General features: G+C 36.6%; 1 protein-coding gene across 3 annotated transcripts in view; it reads left to right on the top strand.

The window, feature by feature from the left end:
• Positions 1 to 15643, top strand: part of ATG7 (autophagy related 7) — a 131575-nt gene that overhangs the window by 96142 nt on the left and 19790 nt on the right. For all 3 annotated transcript variants that reach the window (XM_049826778.1, XM_049826779.1, XM_049826776.1), the window contains exons 19-20: positions 14966 to 15014; positions 15389 to 15480. In XM_049826778.1, the coding sequence (XP_049682735.1) occupies positions 14966 to 14998 (33 nt within the window). In that variant the 3' untranslated portion in view covers positions 14999 to 15014; positions 15389 to 15480. The remainder of the gene's footprint in view (positions 1 to 14965; positions 15015 to 15388; positions 15481 to 15643) is intronic.

The raw sequence follows: 15643 nt of genomic DNA, 5'->3' as shown, positions 1-15643 counted from the left end.
ACCTGTTTCCTTTAGGCTTCCTACTCTCATATCTGTCTCATGTCTATTTGGTAATTAGAGAAATTTTCTGAAGCTAGTGACTTTAAAGTATTGAGTGCTCTTCAAAGAAACCATCGCAGAAAATGAAGCATATAGATCCAAACCTAAGATATGATTGTTAATGGGTTGCGTTTTTTTAAATCCCTCTGTATTGTTGGTTAATGTTACGGAACTTTTTTTGTCGCTGAAATTTTAATTGAGCTGTATTACTGCAAAGACAAAGGAATACAAAAGTTTCCATGAGCAGCTACTTCCTTACATCACCAAAGTCACCCAGAGCAACAATATTTAGATACGAGATTAGCAGGAAATGACTACCTCGGACTACAGCAGCTAATCATTTAGTCTTTCTTTTGAGCTAGAAAAAAGTTCCATGACTTTCAAAAGAAGAATTATAAAGCATGTATTTGTAATAAGTGTTGATTATTTGTTCTGTATTAAAATAATTAGATGGTATTTGGTTTAAACTTTGCTACCTAGGTTTTTCAGCTGGAAATGGAACTTCACCATGGTGCATGCTGAGCAGCACATCAAAAAGAAATGCCATCCTCCTCTTTCCCTTAGCAGTCCCCCCTCCCCCACCAACAAATAAGCCTTTAAAGTAAATAAGATGCAGTTTGGATGCTAAACCCATTAGAGGATTTAATTGTTCGTGACAAATATAATTAAGTCATCTGGGTAACACAATAATGTTGATACAAATTTATTATAACACCTAACTACCAGTTATTCAATATATTACAGAATCATAGAAAATTGAAACTGGAAGGGAGCTCTGGAGGTCATCACATCCAGCATCCTCCTCAGTGCAGGGCTGAATCTGTGGGCAGCTTGTCCCAGTGCTTAACCACTGTCACTTCACAATTTTTCCTTATGTGCAGACAGAATTTCTCTTGGTACAACTTGTGCCCATTGCCTTTTTGTCTTTCTGAACGTGCTACTCCGAGGAGTCTGTTATCTGATTCCATAGCTGATTATTTGCTGGAACAGAGAGAGGAAATACTTTACTAAGAAGTTACAGAAGCATCTAACATGGTGAATTTTATATGCTGTTTACTCCCTGAATTTCTTGGTAAACCTTTATTTTCAATGCTAAAAACTAGTTTAAATCAAAGTTGAGCAAAATAAATTTTAAAAATATGTTTTCATAAAGGGTTTTCTTCTGTACTTTACTGTTGGGAACAGTAACTGGAGGGAGTTACTGAACTGATACTTTGTCTTAGAGAAAGGAGGAATTGCTTTTTTAAAGAAAATCATTCATTCAGGTGGAATATATGTGACTAGGAAGATTCTTCCTATTTCTTCAAAGCTTACCTTATCTGAAGAGTGCACAGATAGAGCACTGATTTATAAAAATCACAATTCTAAATTAGCTTATTCTCTCAGTTATAGCTGTGTATATCTAGAATAATTTATAAAGGTTGGCTATGCCAAGTTTTGTTAACGACACAGTCTTATCAGTGAAGAAACAGCTCATGACTTTGAAGATGAAGGAAAACTTTCCTTCATCTTTGCAATGAAACTAGACCTTGTATTGTTACATTAAATGCTGTGCAGAGGGGCAATGAAGAAAATAGTTTCCCCTTTTAATATCCTGTTTTAACTCCCACCCCACCCCACCCCCCCAATGAAATTGCTGTCTTTAGTAGTTTGAAGCTGTACTCACAAATTCTACTTCAACAGCAAAATTTTATTGTAGCCCATCGCTTGTTTCTTTGATTCATGACTGTGATTAATTTAGCTTTGAGGAATATCAACGAACAAGTTACTAACTTGTTATCATACAGTTTTCGTTGAGAATTTATCCCCTGTGGATAGGTCAGTGTGGGAGAAAGCCCCATAGTAACTGATAAAATAGATGAGTGGATAACAGAAGCTTTCCTTGAAGGCAGAATGACATGCAGCCTGTAACTTAAGATAGGAGCTGGCTTGAGCTATACAGTGAAATAACGTACAGTTATGGACACAGAATTTGTGATACATGGGAGATATATTGCCAGCAGACACACACACACAAAAAGATTTGTAGCTGGAATAACAGACCTAAATGGTAGATCTGTGCTCTGAAGGGGATTAATGCAATCAGCATAACTCTTAGAACAAGGAGAAAACTAGGGGCATTAAGGCATAAGGTGATGCGGGCTTTAACAAGGACCTTTGGACAAAGAGGACGATGTTAAAAATGTTTATGATATGGTTGAAAATTGTCTTGATGTGTAGCTCAAAGAAAGGCAGACTCTAATATCCAGGATGGTTTGAATTACTGAGAGGAGAAAAAAGGAGAGGATTTCAAAGGCAGAAATGACTGGTGCTTAGCTTACACTTCCCTGCTTACAGTTATAAAGAAACCAAATGCCATTTACATCTTTTGAAACTCCTTTTCTCTAATGTTGATATTTTCATAGTGCCTTGGACCACAACCTGGGTATGATACGACTTTAATTCCGATTTAGCTCCTTAGAAAATATTTTCTGTTACCCATAATAAAAAACAAAATGGGGAAAAATATCCATCTCTGATGTGGAGGAAATCAAAACCTGTTCTTAGTTACAACAGAATTTTTTTACATACCGTTGTAAGGAGAAAGAAATGTTTCAACAGAATAGCAATTCATTTGTTTATCACGCTAGACGGGTGTCGTGGTTTAACCCCAGCCAGCAACTAAGTACCACGCAGCCGCTCACTCACTTCCCCCCATCCAGTGGGATGGGGGAGGAAATCGGGAAAAAAAGGTAAAACTTCTGGGTTGAGATAAGAACGGTTTAATAGAGCAGAAAAGAAGAAACTATAATGATAATGATAACACTAATAAAATGACAACAGTAGTAATAAAAGGATTGGAATGTACAAATGATGCGCAGGGCAATAGCTCACCACCTGCCGACCGACACCCCGCCAGTCCCCGAGCAGTGATTCCCTGCCCCCACTTCCCAGTTCCTAAACTAGATGGGACGTGCCAACTTCTTGTGCCCTGGCTGGCTATGAGAAGCTGAAAAATCCTTGACTATAGTCTAAACAATACTGAGCAACAACTGAAAACATCAGTCTTATCAACATTCTTCGCATGCTGAACTCAAAACATAGCACTGTACCAGCTACTAGGAAGACAGCTCTATCCCAGCTGAAACCAGGACAACGGGAAATATTAGAATTATGTAAGAGCTTTAAAATAAATTTTGTGATAAAGTAGCAGGCATTTGAAAGGTTAATCCAAGAGAGGTGGTCAGCTTTACAGAAAATACAAAATTGTATCACTTTTCTGAGCTCCCAGTGAGGATGCTTTGGAGGAATACTACTCCTGGGACACCATACTTTGTATTGGGTGTTTTTTGTGGGGTTGTTTTGAAGTCTTCAGCATTACACAATAGGTGAATGCAGCACTGGCATTTTCTAAGAATATTCCATCAAGCCAAAAAAAGTTATGAAAATTTGGTGTTAAGTCAGAACAGACAAGAGTAAGATTATTATATATGGAGTTGCAAGCCAGAATGCAGCTTGTCAGTGAGCACTGTGCAGCAAAAGTTTACGTAAGACAAGATCCATATTTAGGGAGCAGCATCATATGTTGCCAAAGTAAAGAGGTGATCAAAATAATTCTTGTAAGGTGTTTATTTTGGATAAAATCATTTATCTGCCTGATTCCTACATTGTAGCTATCCGACACAATCTTACGTTTCTCAAATTTAGACCCAAAGATTTAAATTAACATTATGAGAGTGCCCCTCAGATTTTTTTTCAGTTTAAAAAGAGGAGTTGCAAGCAATAGCTTAATGTTTCAATTATTGATAGAGTACCTTTTGTGTTTTGGTTTATATCAAGTCTTCAGTTTTCTCCTATGCAATATCTATAATCACCTGTTCCTTTTAATTTCCGTTTATCATCAGTTCTGTAAGGAATTGAAGAGCTTTATACACTGAGTAAAATGAAACATTTTATTCACTACTGAAAAGAAAACCAGTTTTTGAAGTGTAATACGATCTTAAATGTTTTCTAAATGAGTATGACCTTGGTTTTGAATATTGTCCGAAAAGGTGTCACTCACAGCACGTTGTCAGACCGCTCCTTGAGCCTGCTCCTCTTGGCACAAAAGGAAAAGCGCAGCCCGATGAAATGGTAGCACTGCTTTCTGCTGCAGTTCGTTGCTCTGGGGATACGTCTCAGCGGAATGCTGTTGTAGCCTGGCATCGCTTGGCTTGTGCAACCTGCTGGGAATCACAGCATGAGAGGAGATCCCTGTGGGCCATGCCATATTTTACAATTTTCTGTTTGAATTAAAACACTTAATTGTTCAAAATTATGCGGAACCACCTTGTAAGTATATTCCAGTTCTTTCTTTGGGGGGAAGAGGAGGTGGTGAAGTGAAAAGAATTGGATATTTAAGATAATGTAAATTTACTGCCACAAAGAAGTAAAGTATGTTTTGATAGTGCGGGAGATCTGTTGCTTGTTTTAAGATGAATTTTCCACAAAATTCATCTTCACAGCCTTGGTTTATATTCTCATTTTGAAAACATACTAACTATATTTGCTGCCCTGCAATCAAATTTTAAAAAGTAGTTTCTCACTCTGTCGTTCACAGTTGGATTAACGTGTTCTTTCTGCGGTCCCCGTTGATCCCATAAACTCAGTGTAATTGCAATCATATAATAGGCAAAAAGATCAAAGTAATCCCATATGGGGGGGAAAGAGCATTCTGAGCCAAAACAAGCTGTTTGGCTTGTAAGCAATTGGAAGCCTTTACTATAGCACATCTGCAATGTACTCTGTGTTACAGAGCTCCATAGCGTGGCATGCTGCATACTTTGTGTTACTATGATACTGTAGAAATGCTATTACAGTGCTTTGCTAAGCTTGACTAGACTAAATAGACTTGTAATAAAAAGAATGGTTTGTACCAAATAGATTACTTTGGAGGGGCTGTGTTATTTTCTCTTCTTTTTCAGAGCACTCGGTTACAAATTATGAAGTGCAACAGAGTGAGTTTGCTTTTGAATTGATAAGCAATTTGCTGCATTTGTTAGAAATAAATCACTTGGCATGGTCATGCCATCTTCTGAAAGTTTTGTGCTATCAGGCTGAAATAAGGTTCACCTACTGTTAGGAGCTTGTTTAAACATTGCTTTCTTACTGCATTCTGGGAATGAAGAAAAAACAACAGGACAGCAAGTGGGTTTCCACTTTGTTAAAACAAGTCTACCAGGACAGATCAAGAAAGGGAAAATGAGAGAATTAAATAAGGAGGTTTGATAGCTGAGACACATACAAGTATTTGCAAACAATCTGTTAGTCCAACAGATGTTGAAATTATGCGGTCAGAAAACCAAAAGCAATTTTGAAAAGGGTTACAGAATCCTAAGCGTCATGTAAGACCCTCCTAGCACAAAATCTCTTCATGGTATCATCAGAATTCTTGTTTGTTCAGTTGTTTCCATATTAATGGAAGTGTTATAAAATTAAATCTGACACTTGTACAAGTTTTCAGCTGAATCAGGGTTGGACATGTAGTTTCAGAACTTTTTCCTGAGTCACTACATAGGTTTTTAAGTGAACTTGAGGCTGCCTCTATTATTTAGAAAATTGTGTAATGTATGGGCATAGCAAATACTTTAAAGGCAATGTGCTTGTAGAGGTCTGCTATTGCTGATGCACCTTGCACTTTTTCGTGTTAATTTTATGTCCATTTGAAACAACACGGCTTTGGTAGAACTAAACCATAAACCTGATCTGCCGCTTGTATTTCTAGAACATGCCTACCTTTAATTTCTAAATATTTTACTAGTTGTGCTTTTATATAAAGGCTTACAATTTTCTGGATAATATTTATTTTTATCCTATTTGGTAAGCATAATGGAAAAAGTGACATGTAGGATTTTAATAATAGTCATGGGGGAAACTGGCACGTAAGATTTTAGTACCAATGCATTTATCTTCTCTAAGTTTTTGAGCTGTATAACGTGAAATAAAGCTGATTATTGCAGTTTCATTCATGCATTTAATACTTTAGCATCTGCCTTTATTCATTTAGTTTCAGCTGGTGTCTTCAGAAATTATTTTAGTTTCTAACTATATGAAGATCATTCTTTCTGCAAAAGGGGAGAGAGGAGAAAGTGTTTGATAACTTCCTGATGCCTCCTCCACAAGATAGAAATGTTGCGTATACACAGCATGTATCTCCATGGAAGCAATGATGAGATTAGTGAAGTCACTGGATAAATCAAAATTTTAACAAATTAATATTTTGATTGCTTTTCAAGTTTGCTATTACTTATGTGTTATATACAGTACACTAGAGGAAATATGCTTATACTAAAGATGTGTACAAAATGTGCATGTAAGATGACATAACGGCATGTGGGAAATACGTGTTAGTTTCTTCTGCCAAATATTATTTTCTGATAATGGGACTTGAGCTGAAAAGGATTCATATTACTGATTTCAGAATTATTTAAAATAATGCGTATTTTGTTTGTTTTTGCCAGCTACACTTTGCGAAGATGGAGTGTGGTTGATTAAAAAGGAAAATACCATAGGCATAGGATTGCAGTGTGACTCATGTCTGAGTTAGGTGACCTTCCAAGAGTACTTTTTATTGTTATGGGATTCTCTGTCTCATCTGAAAATAGTCTATGCACTTTAATCAGTCAATACAACTTCAAGGATTTCTGTGGACCTTTTTTTGCTTATAGAAGTTGGGGTGTTTTTTGAAAATAAGAGGGGAGATTTTTCCACTTCCGAAGGGTCTTCATAACATTTGGCAGTCTGCCTTTGAGGTATGACATGATTTGTAAATATCGATATTAGTTCTTTCTTCCACCCCAGATCTCTGTCTCCATGAAGAGTGGTGAGATGATTGATTCTTCCCACAGGCCGTCAGAATGCACATCCAGGAATGTGTCCCCTCTCTGACCAGCCATCTAGTTATGGTCTGAATTTCTTTTGAATATATAGGTTATCTGGTTTGTTAGGTGAATAGAACTGTACCTTTATAACTTAGTGTCTTTAAGCTGTTGAAAAGATTGGAAGTAGATGAGTCTTCTGTTCCTGTCAAGAAGGTGTTGCTCTGTCTCCCATGTGCAGGTGCTATGAATAAGTATCGTGAGATGATAGTGATTAAAGGGCATATTTATGGATACGTGATGGGTATGGGCTAATTTGGCAAAGATGATCCTTGTTTCAAGAGATGATTTATGTTTGGAGGTGAAGTAAAACACTGGAGCAGGATTCTTAAAGAGGCTGTGAAAACTCAGAAATATTTGAAACTCAGCTGGACAAGACCCTGAGCAACCTGATCTAGTTGGCCCCGTTAAGAGTGAAGGAATGGACAAAACAATTTCCAGAGGTATCCTCCAATTGAGCTCAGTCTGTGATTCTGTGACCCCATACTAGAACACTCAGTGTATCTTAAGTATCATGTTTTATAATCTCTTTATTGTCTCTGAATTATTTCTGATACTCAGTTGAGTAGCTTGTGTAGTTAAACCGCTGCTCTTTTTTAATCAGTAACTGTCAAATGTTTGATTCTGTATGACCTGAAAGCTAATTTATAGGTCTTAGACAGCAGTTATGCATCACCTGTAAATTAAAAAGACGTAGTGGAACATGGCAAGCTATTGATATACAGAAGTCTGTGTAGTTGGAATGGCATAGACTCAGATGTATAAATGGTGTTAATTATTCGGAGAGATCCATTTATGTATACAATCCCAATTTCCTGTACAAGGCTATGAAACCTTTGAAAGTAAATGTGCATTTACATCTACATTGTGAATTTTTTTCAGGATTTAGAAATGTAATGAATATAAACTTACACATATTTTTATTTTTAATGTAAAATCTGGGCTCATCAAACGAGGAAGATGATAGAAAAATTTGAATATGTACTTTTATATTCTATAATGTTTTCATTTTCATTTCAGTCAAAGGGTTTACATCAGATTTAATCTTACTGTGACACGTATTTACGTTAATTGTGGCTTCACTCAAACACACGTTCTGTTTGGATAGTTGCCTTTTTGTGTTAGTAGAAATCCCCCCCAGAATAGGATAATGGCAATCATTAAACCTGCTGGGGGGGTGGTTGTTTGTTTTCACACTTGTTTGTTTTCAGTTTTTAAGAGCCTGAGGAAAAGACTGTAGAAACTATAGTAGAAACTATCCTCTTAGGTATACGTCATTCCAACAACTCAAGTGCTGTGCCCTGAAAAATGGCCTTTTCAGCTCCAGAGCACTTTCAGAGGGGTAGAGAAATTGTTTTTGTATTTGCTTGCTTCTCTGCTTTGGGTTTTTTCCTCGTAAAACAAGAAACAATGGAAGGAAATGTGTCTAAAGCATTCTTATACCAAAAAAAAACTAGTATGCATTTTTTGTTGTTCCTTTTATTGTATTGTTTCATGAACTGTTAGTCATGTCAAAAAAAAAATCCTTTTTATGAATGTTTTCATATGATAGTCTGATGAATACCTAGGAAAACTGCTATAAAAACAGAAGGGACTAATTAATGTCCAGTACTACTATTTGTATATCTGCTTGGAACATATTAGTAGAGGATATTAAAAAGGCTGTCTAGCTAGAAGTTTGCACTGTAAACAAATACTTTCTGTACTGTTTACTTGCCTTTTTCCATGTTGTTCTTAGATATATCTTTCAAAGTATTTGGAATCTTCAGATGCCAGTTCTACAAGGTATTTAGAAAATGGTCCGGTTTCAAGTGTGGGAGCCAACTAAGCCCATGTGCTAAGGAGCTTGCTGAATTTGCCTATTAACCAACTGCTGCAGGAATAGCTCAAATGTAGGTAGGTCAGTCAAAGTATAAAGCCCATCTGGAAGAGGACATTTTCAGAAGACGACTGTGATCCCTCTGTCCCAAGCTCCTAGAACACTAGGTGCTGGACAAAAAGGATACAAAAATTGAGTAAACAGTAAAGAGACAGAAAATCAAATTCAAGATACTGCAGCTGGCAAGATGGAAATCACTAGGGTGATTTTGAGAGGGCCAAAGTTTGCATTTTGTATGAAAAGTGAGGCTACTCATAAGAAGTATTATACATATATTCAAGAGAATTGCATACAAGAGGAACTTGGAGAATATTGGTTGCTGTTGGTTGAGATCAAAATGAGAATGCCTCATGACCTTGACCTTTTAAGCTGTGGTTATGGGCTGAAAAGACAGAATTCTGGAAGGGCTATAAAAGGAAAACAAGCATCAGTCAGGGACACCATCACTGAAAAAAAGTACAAAGATGGACTTGAATTTTATTGCAAGATAGTAAACCATTCAGACAGGAAAGGCTGTGAAGGCAGAGACAGAAAAAAAGAACTTGTGGATGTACTAGGGATGCCAGGAATTTGTCAGCCATGTCAACTAGCTAGGGTAGGACCATTGTGTACAGGGATCTGGAAAAATTATCCACTATTTTCTCTACCTGCTATTTAAATAAAGCAGCTTGAAGAAAAAAATGCAGTTTTTATAATCCTTGGCTTTGATTATTATTTTTTTTTAAGGTTAATTTCTTTTTGTGTGTGTTTAAGTTTGTAATTTCTGTGTGAACTGCAGTAGAGATGTATCTGATAGTTAATTCTTCAGATTATAACCAAAACTGATTTTGGCTATAGTTTAATTATAGAAAGTTGGCAGCCACTTCTGAAAAAAAAGTAGTTCTATCCTGCTGCAGAAAAAGACATCTGTTGTAGAAGACCAGTTAGGTGTGGACTGGATGAACAGTTGCTGTGGGGGAACCACTGTGATTGTTGTAGGATAAGCTCTTGCCACTGGGAGCAACACTGGATCCTTGTTTAAGTGCATTACCTTGGTTTCTTAGATAGCAGAGAAAATACTTCGCTGTAGAGTGCACTGTGCAGGCTCTGACATGCATCTAGATGTAAATTCTGAGGAAAGCTAAATACTCACGTTAGAGTAGAATACTGTTCACATTGGTTGTTCATTTATGGCTTTTTTTCCTGTGGGAGAGGGGGATGAGGAAGGAATTATTGAATATGCAAAATGCTTGAAGTGTTTTCAGTTTCAGTAAGATGAAGGGTAGTGCTTACTGTGCATCAAGTATCCAAGATGAAAGGAGGGTGCTGAACTTTATAATTATCCTTCGGTCTATGCCATGAAGTCTGAAAAAGTTGCATGTTAGAACTTGCAGGCATTTAATGAATTTCAAGTTGCAATTTCATTTCTGTTGCCTTTCCAGAAAGACATAGCCAGTGGACCAAGACGAATACTGTACAAGTCACATAAGGCGTGTTAATGCAGCCTGCTATGTCTAGTTCATTTCTAGTACAAGTATATTTAGATATACATACACACATATTTTGTAAAGTAATGTAGGCTGCCAAAAGTTCTGATGTATTGTCTCTCTGGTAGTGCATGGAACAAAAACACGTTTAACCTAATATCTATCAAAAAGTTCAAAATTATAGCTATAAAATAATTTAGTTGCTTTAAATTTAAACATATGCTTCAGTGAATTCTTTTTTTCATTTGTTTAGACTTCCTGAGTAAGTGTACATTTCTAAATCAAAGACTAAGATAAGATAAGCCTTAATTGATCTGGGAAGCCATATGTTCTCATGTGATACTCAGCTGTGCTGTTTGATGTATGTAACACCTAATTTTCAGCCCTTGCCTCTGCCTGTAGAATTTTACTCTTACTCTTCACCGTATTTAGAGCATTTATAACATAGTAAATACTGTGGTTTGCATAATAAAACTATTCCAGGTTTTTCTAAGCAGAGTGTTTTGGTACATGTGTATGTAAATTTATCTCAGTTGTGTGTAGAAAATAGTATGTGTGGGGGTTGTTTGTTTGTTTTGTCTCTCTTAATGAGGTAGCCATTTTTGAGGCAAATCCTGCTAGATCCGTGCTGGCAAGAAACTTTTATGAATCCCCTAAGGATACACTTATATTCTTGCAAGTTTATTTATAGATAAACAGTAGTTACCTATTTGAGTTACGTATGTTAATTCTAAGATGCAAAGCCACTACCTACTTCAGTAGGTGAACACCAGGTTTGGAATCATTGTCCTGGAAGTTAAATTTCAGGTACCGGGTGTTACTGTTGTATGAAGGAAATGCAAACCTCTCTATTCAGTAGGATTTATTGAACATGCAGTCTGGAACTGTGTAAAATCAATCAGTGGGAACTTGTGAACAGTTAAGTTAATAGATAGGAGGCTGGTTTTTTTCCCCATTCTTCCTATTATTTAAGAAAATAAAACTTGTAATTTCAGGAAAATAACTGTGGGAATTCTTCTCTTATCCTGAATAGACATAATTTACATCTGAAATTTAAGAACCTCTACAAGGAAGTTTGAATATAAAAGCACATATTTAAAGAAACAGGTGCATTCAGATAATCTGTCTGGATTTGTACAGACTGGGCTGGTTTTGACAGCTGTTTTATTATCTTCCTATTTTATGAGTTCTCCCATCATTGCCTGTAGCTGCATTTAGGTTTGACTCACCCAGGTGTGCTGCAGGACAGAAGAGAAGTGAAAACAAAATCCAAATTCACAGCTTGGTTTGGATATCAGATTCTTGTCATGACAGTCATTTTAGACATTGTCTTTCATGGCTTTCTGTATTTCATGATTTCTCCTCTTAAAAGTTTCACTCTTTTGAAGTAATATCCAAAGTTTGCGTAGTCATAGTCTATGTAGTTTAAAAGTCTTTTTGTGAGAATTGTGTATGGCTCTTAACTAAGGGCCTATAATGGATTATAATGTAGCTGTCAGTATTGACGCTTCACCCAAGTTCTTTTGCACAATATCATGTAGCTTGTTTTCTTTAGGTTAACATGCAACGGTTAACTTTTGTATTGAATTTTTTCCTGTTTTTTCACGTTATTCTCTCCCCTCTGCATGTCATTTATTAAGGCACTACTACTTTCTTCTTTATAAACCTTAGTACAATTCAACACACAGTGCTATGCCCCCTCCCTGGAAAGGTTCAAGGCCAGGTCGGATGGGGCTTTGAGCAGCCTGGTCCGGTGGAAGGTGTCCCTGCCCAGGGCAGGGGGCTGGAACTAGATGATCTTTAAGGTCCCTTCCAACCCAAACCATTCTATGGTTCTGTGCTTGTGACTGCTCTGGTAGTTAGATGAAGTGTAAACTTATAAAACTGTCTCTTCTCCTGGAAGTAAAATAATAGCATACTTTTCAAATGTTTAAAAATAATTCTCCTCAATCCAGGATGTTTGCATAGTGGTTAAATACCTGTGAACCTCAGTTTCAGTCTTTTTGCAAATATTTTTATGTTAAAAGCCTCCTAGAAAAGAGCTGTGCTTTAGATAGGAGAGAATTTGTCATTCTTTTCCCTTCACTTTCATCCGCTTGTTAACAATGAACGTAATTCCTAAAGAACCTAGTAGGCGCTGCTGCTGGCTGCGCAATGTGCTCGGACTGTTAGTCTTCGAGTACTTGAGGCCCTCTATGGGTTGCCTGTCCTTGACTGTTAAGGCCAAATACAGGGAACTGCTTTCTTCCCTTTAGTTTCAACAAAAAGAAATTACAGTGCCGTTGGAGCTGCTGTTTGTATTGTACAGGGTGTTAGAGTAATGCAAGCATTGCACATTTAGACATGTAAAGCAAAAAGGCTTTCCGAGCTTTACAGGAATTATGGAGCAGCTAGCCAGTTCCTGGATGGAAGTATTTTCATATCGCAAAATTACAAATGTAACTGGCACCCTTACCAGCCTTTCTGTGTAAAAACCAAACAAACAAAACGCAGAGTGTACTTGCCTTCTCACCCACACTGTTCAGATCAGAACAGATGATGGGAAAGCACAGAGCAGAGAAGCTGGCTACACTCCCAGTATATCTGTTTAGCAGATAAAGACGACTGTTTTTAGGGCTGTTGGTTGGCTTCTTTCACTTTTGCCTTTGAAACACCTCATGGTGTATTTTCAAAAGTATTTATTGAGCTGCTTTGACAGAGAGGTGTGTTTGTAAGGGTTACAGTCTATGGGCTTTGTTTTCAAAAATTAGAGTGGGCTAGACAAAGGTGGACTATCACTCTGAACTTTGGATTTCTTGCTTTTTGCCAGCTTGAATCATACCATAAACTCTATTTAAAGATTTGGGGTTTTGTATATTTTTTTCCACATCCTTGACCCTGACTGGTGAGCTGGACATTTGTGTTTGCCTTGGCAAGCTCCAAGCTGCTCATCTAGGGCAGGATGAAAACTCTTTTTTCCTTTTGTAAACAAACTGTTCCTTCAGTATTTTCCATAAGGATTTACACCACCATTTTGCAACGCTTCTAGGAATTGAGAAAATCTTGCCATTCAGAGTTTTCATTTTACACAGCTTGTAGCACTGCATAGAAATGTTTGATTTTATAAGTTTGCTGAGGTTGGATTTGAAGAGCTTTTTTCAGAATGTTTTCAAATTCCAGAAACACTACATTTTGTCTTCAAGGGTTTTATTAAAGCCATAGGTCAATATTCATTGTTGCCTGTCTAGAAATGGGGTTGTTTGTATTTTTTGTCTAACGCTAATGCATGTGTGTTAGACAATGCAACTGTGAACACTGCCCCATTGTACTAGGCACTGTATACATGTAAAATACTGCTTTGTGCCCTGAAGAATTTACAGGCTAGAGTAACTGTTCGCGTTCTGTATTTCTTTGGATATATTTTAGTGGTCAGGATGTAAAATGAGAGAATAACTTAGTGGGCCACTTTATGGCGACACACAGATTATATTTTGGAACAAATGAACTGAATTTCATTTTCCACAGGGACAAAGGACTGATGGTGCTCCTTTTTTCTTAGGTCATTTGCAGTGAGGGACTCTCAGTTTTTTGAGTGCTGTATGCCATAGGAATGGCATTCTTGTTCTTGTAATCAAAAAGACTTGTCATGGTACTCCAGCAGTACTGCTGCTAATTTAGGCCACTTTGAAATACTCTAAGTCAGAGATGAAGTTTTATATATTATAAAATTGATATTATGATATTATTAAATCCAAGTCAAAGCTGAGTACCTGTGTTAGTCCTGATCCCAAGCTACTGGAAACCCTGCCAAGAGGAGGAGGGTATTTGCTGTGAGCTAAGCCTCCAAAAAATCATAAAAAGTCTTTTAAGAGCACTCGCATTTCTCTGGAAGAAAAAACTTGTAGTATATATTCAGGATATGTTCTCCCCCCTGCCCCTTCAAATAGTTCTGCTTGCAAGTCCCTGTATTTTTCCTCAGATCATGCGTTCTGCTCCCTGGTATGAAATTATAACGCTCACCTTAGTATGTTCACAACGATACCGGATTCCTTGATGTTCTGTGAAAATACTCACTTTTTTCCTGCAATCTATAATGGTTTACTGAACAAGGGAAAGTAGCAAAGTAAAAGTACAATTATATTGTACTGCAGAAAAAAACCTGTGTAGTTTTTAAATTTCTTTAAACAATAGGAAAGAAAAAATTTCCATATAACTTATTGTCTTTATGCTGCTGGGTTTGAGATCTAGTATTTGAGTGCAAAACGAACTATTGGGGAACAATTAGTTCTTTATAAATGTCTTGAAAATTTTCTGCAGTGTTTAGTAAAGTATGCTATTTACTATAAGTTATTATCCACATTAAGTATGTGCCAATGAGTCAGCAAACCAAAACAAAACCTCTGGTTTTTGGTCTATGGCTTACTGTAAATTATAATAAATAGCAAATAACTAAACTGACAGTTCAGGAACAAATGCTGAAAAGTGTATGTTAAAAAATACCCCCAAGATTACAAATAATGAATGGTGTATAGGTTGTTAACAGAAGAGAAAAATATTGAATTTTATGTAAAGCTCCATTGATGCTAGTCATCAGTCCATAAATGTTATTTATTCTTCCTTTTAAATAGTAATACTAATTTTAAAATGGTACATTAAAAGCATATTTGAACTCCATAAACTAAAACTACACTTCCTTTTTGTTGCAGATCTGGGACATGAGTGATGATGAAACAGTCTGAAAATCAGCTGAATAAGGTGGAAGATGACCTACTTTGGACTGAAGCACTGCCTTTTATGTTATTTGACAAGTTAATGATTGCTTACCCATTCTGACTGCTACAAATACAAACAAATATAATCCACATTTTGACATTAATATCTTCACCTTGAAAGCAGTCTGTTACGGATATAACTCTCCACAGTTTCATTTTTATTATGTAAATAACTAAAGCAATGTGGTTATGTTTAAATGTAATCTTTTTTTTTTTTTCTTTTTAGTTTCTAAATATGGCTTACATATAAAATATGCTGCTTAAGTAAACTTTGGTGTTTTATTCGTCCCAGTTATTTTGCTTGTCAATGGACATGTCCAAGCAGTATGTCTGAATGTCTTTTTTCATCTTTCCCAGATTTGTGCCCCTTTAGTTGGAATTTATTGTTAAGATTGAGAATATTCTGCTATTGGGAGTTAAACTGCATCTTTAAAGGAGAGCAGGAGTAGGTAAGAACCTAGACCTACTGCCTACACCACATTGCTTGCTGTTTCAAAGTACATATTTATAGTTAAGTTGATTTGTTCTTGCCTGTGTCAATGGAGATGTTATTCTCTGTAAAGATCTCATCATTTCATGCTATGGAAGAAACGTGGTTTGACTTATTTTTAC

The sequence above is a fragment of the Accipiter gentilis genome, chromosome 23 (genome assembly GCF_929443795.1).
Source record: "Accipiter gentilis chromosome 23, bAccGen1.1, whole genome shotgun sequence".
Lineage (NCBI taxonomy): Eukaryota > Metazoa > Chordata > Aves > Accipitriformes > Accipitridae > Astur > Astur gentilis.
Note: the sequence above shows the minus strand (reverse complement) of the source record. Positions and strands in the feature narration are given on the sequence as shown.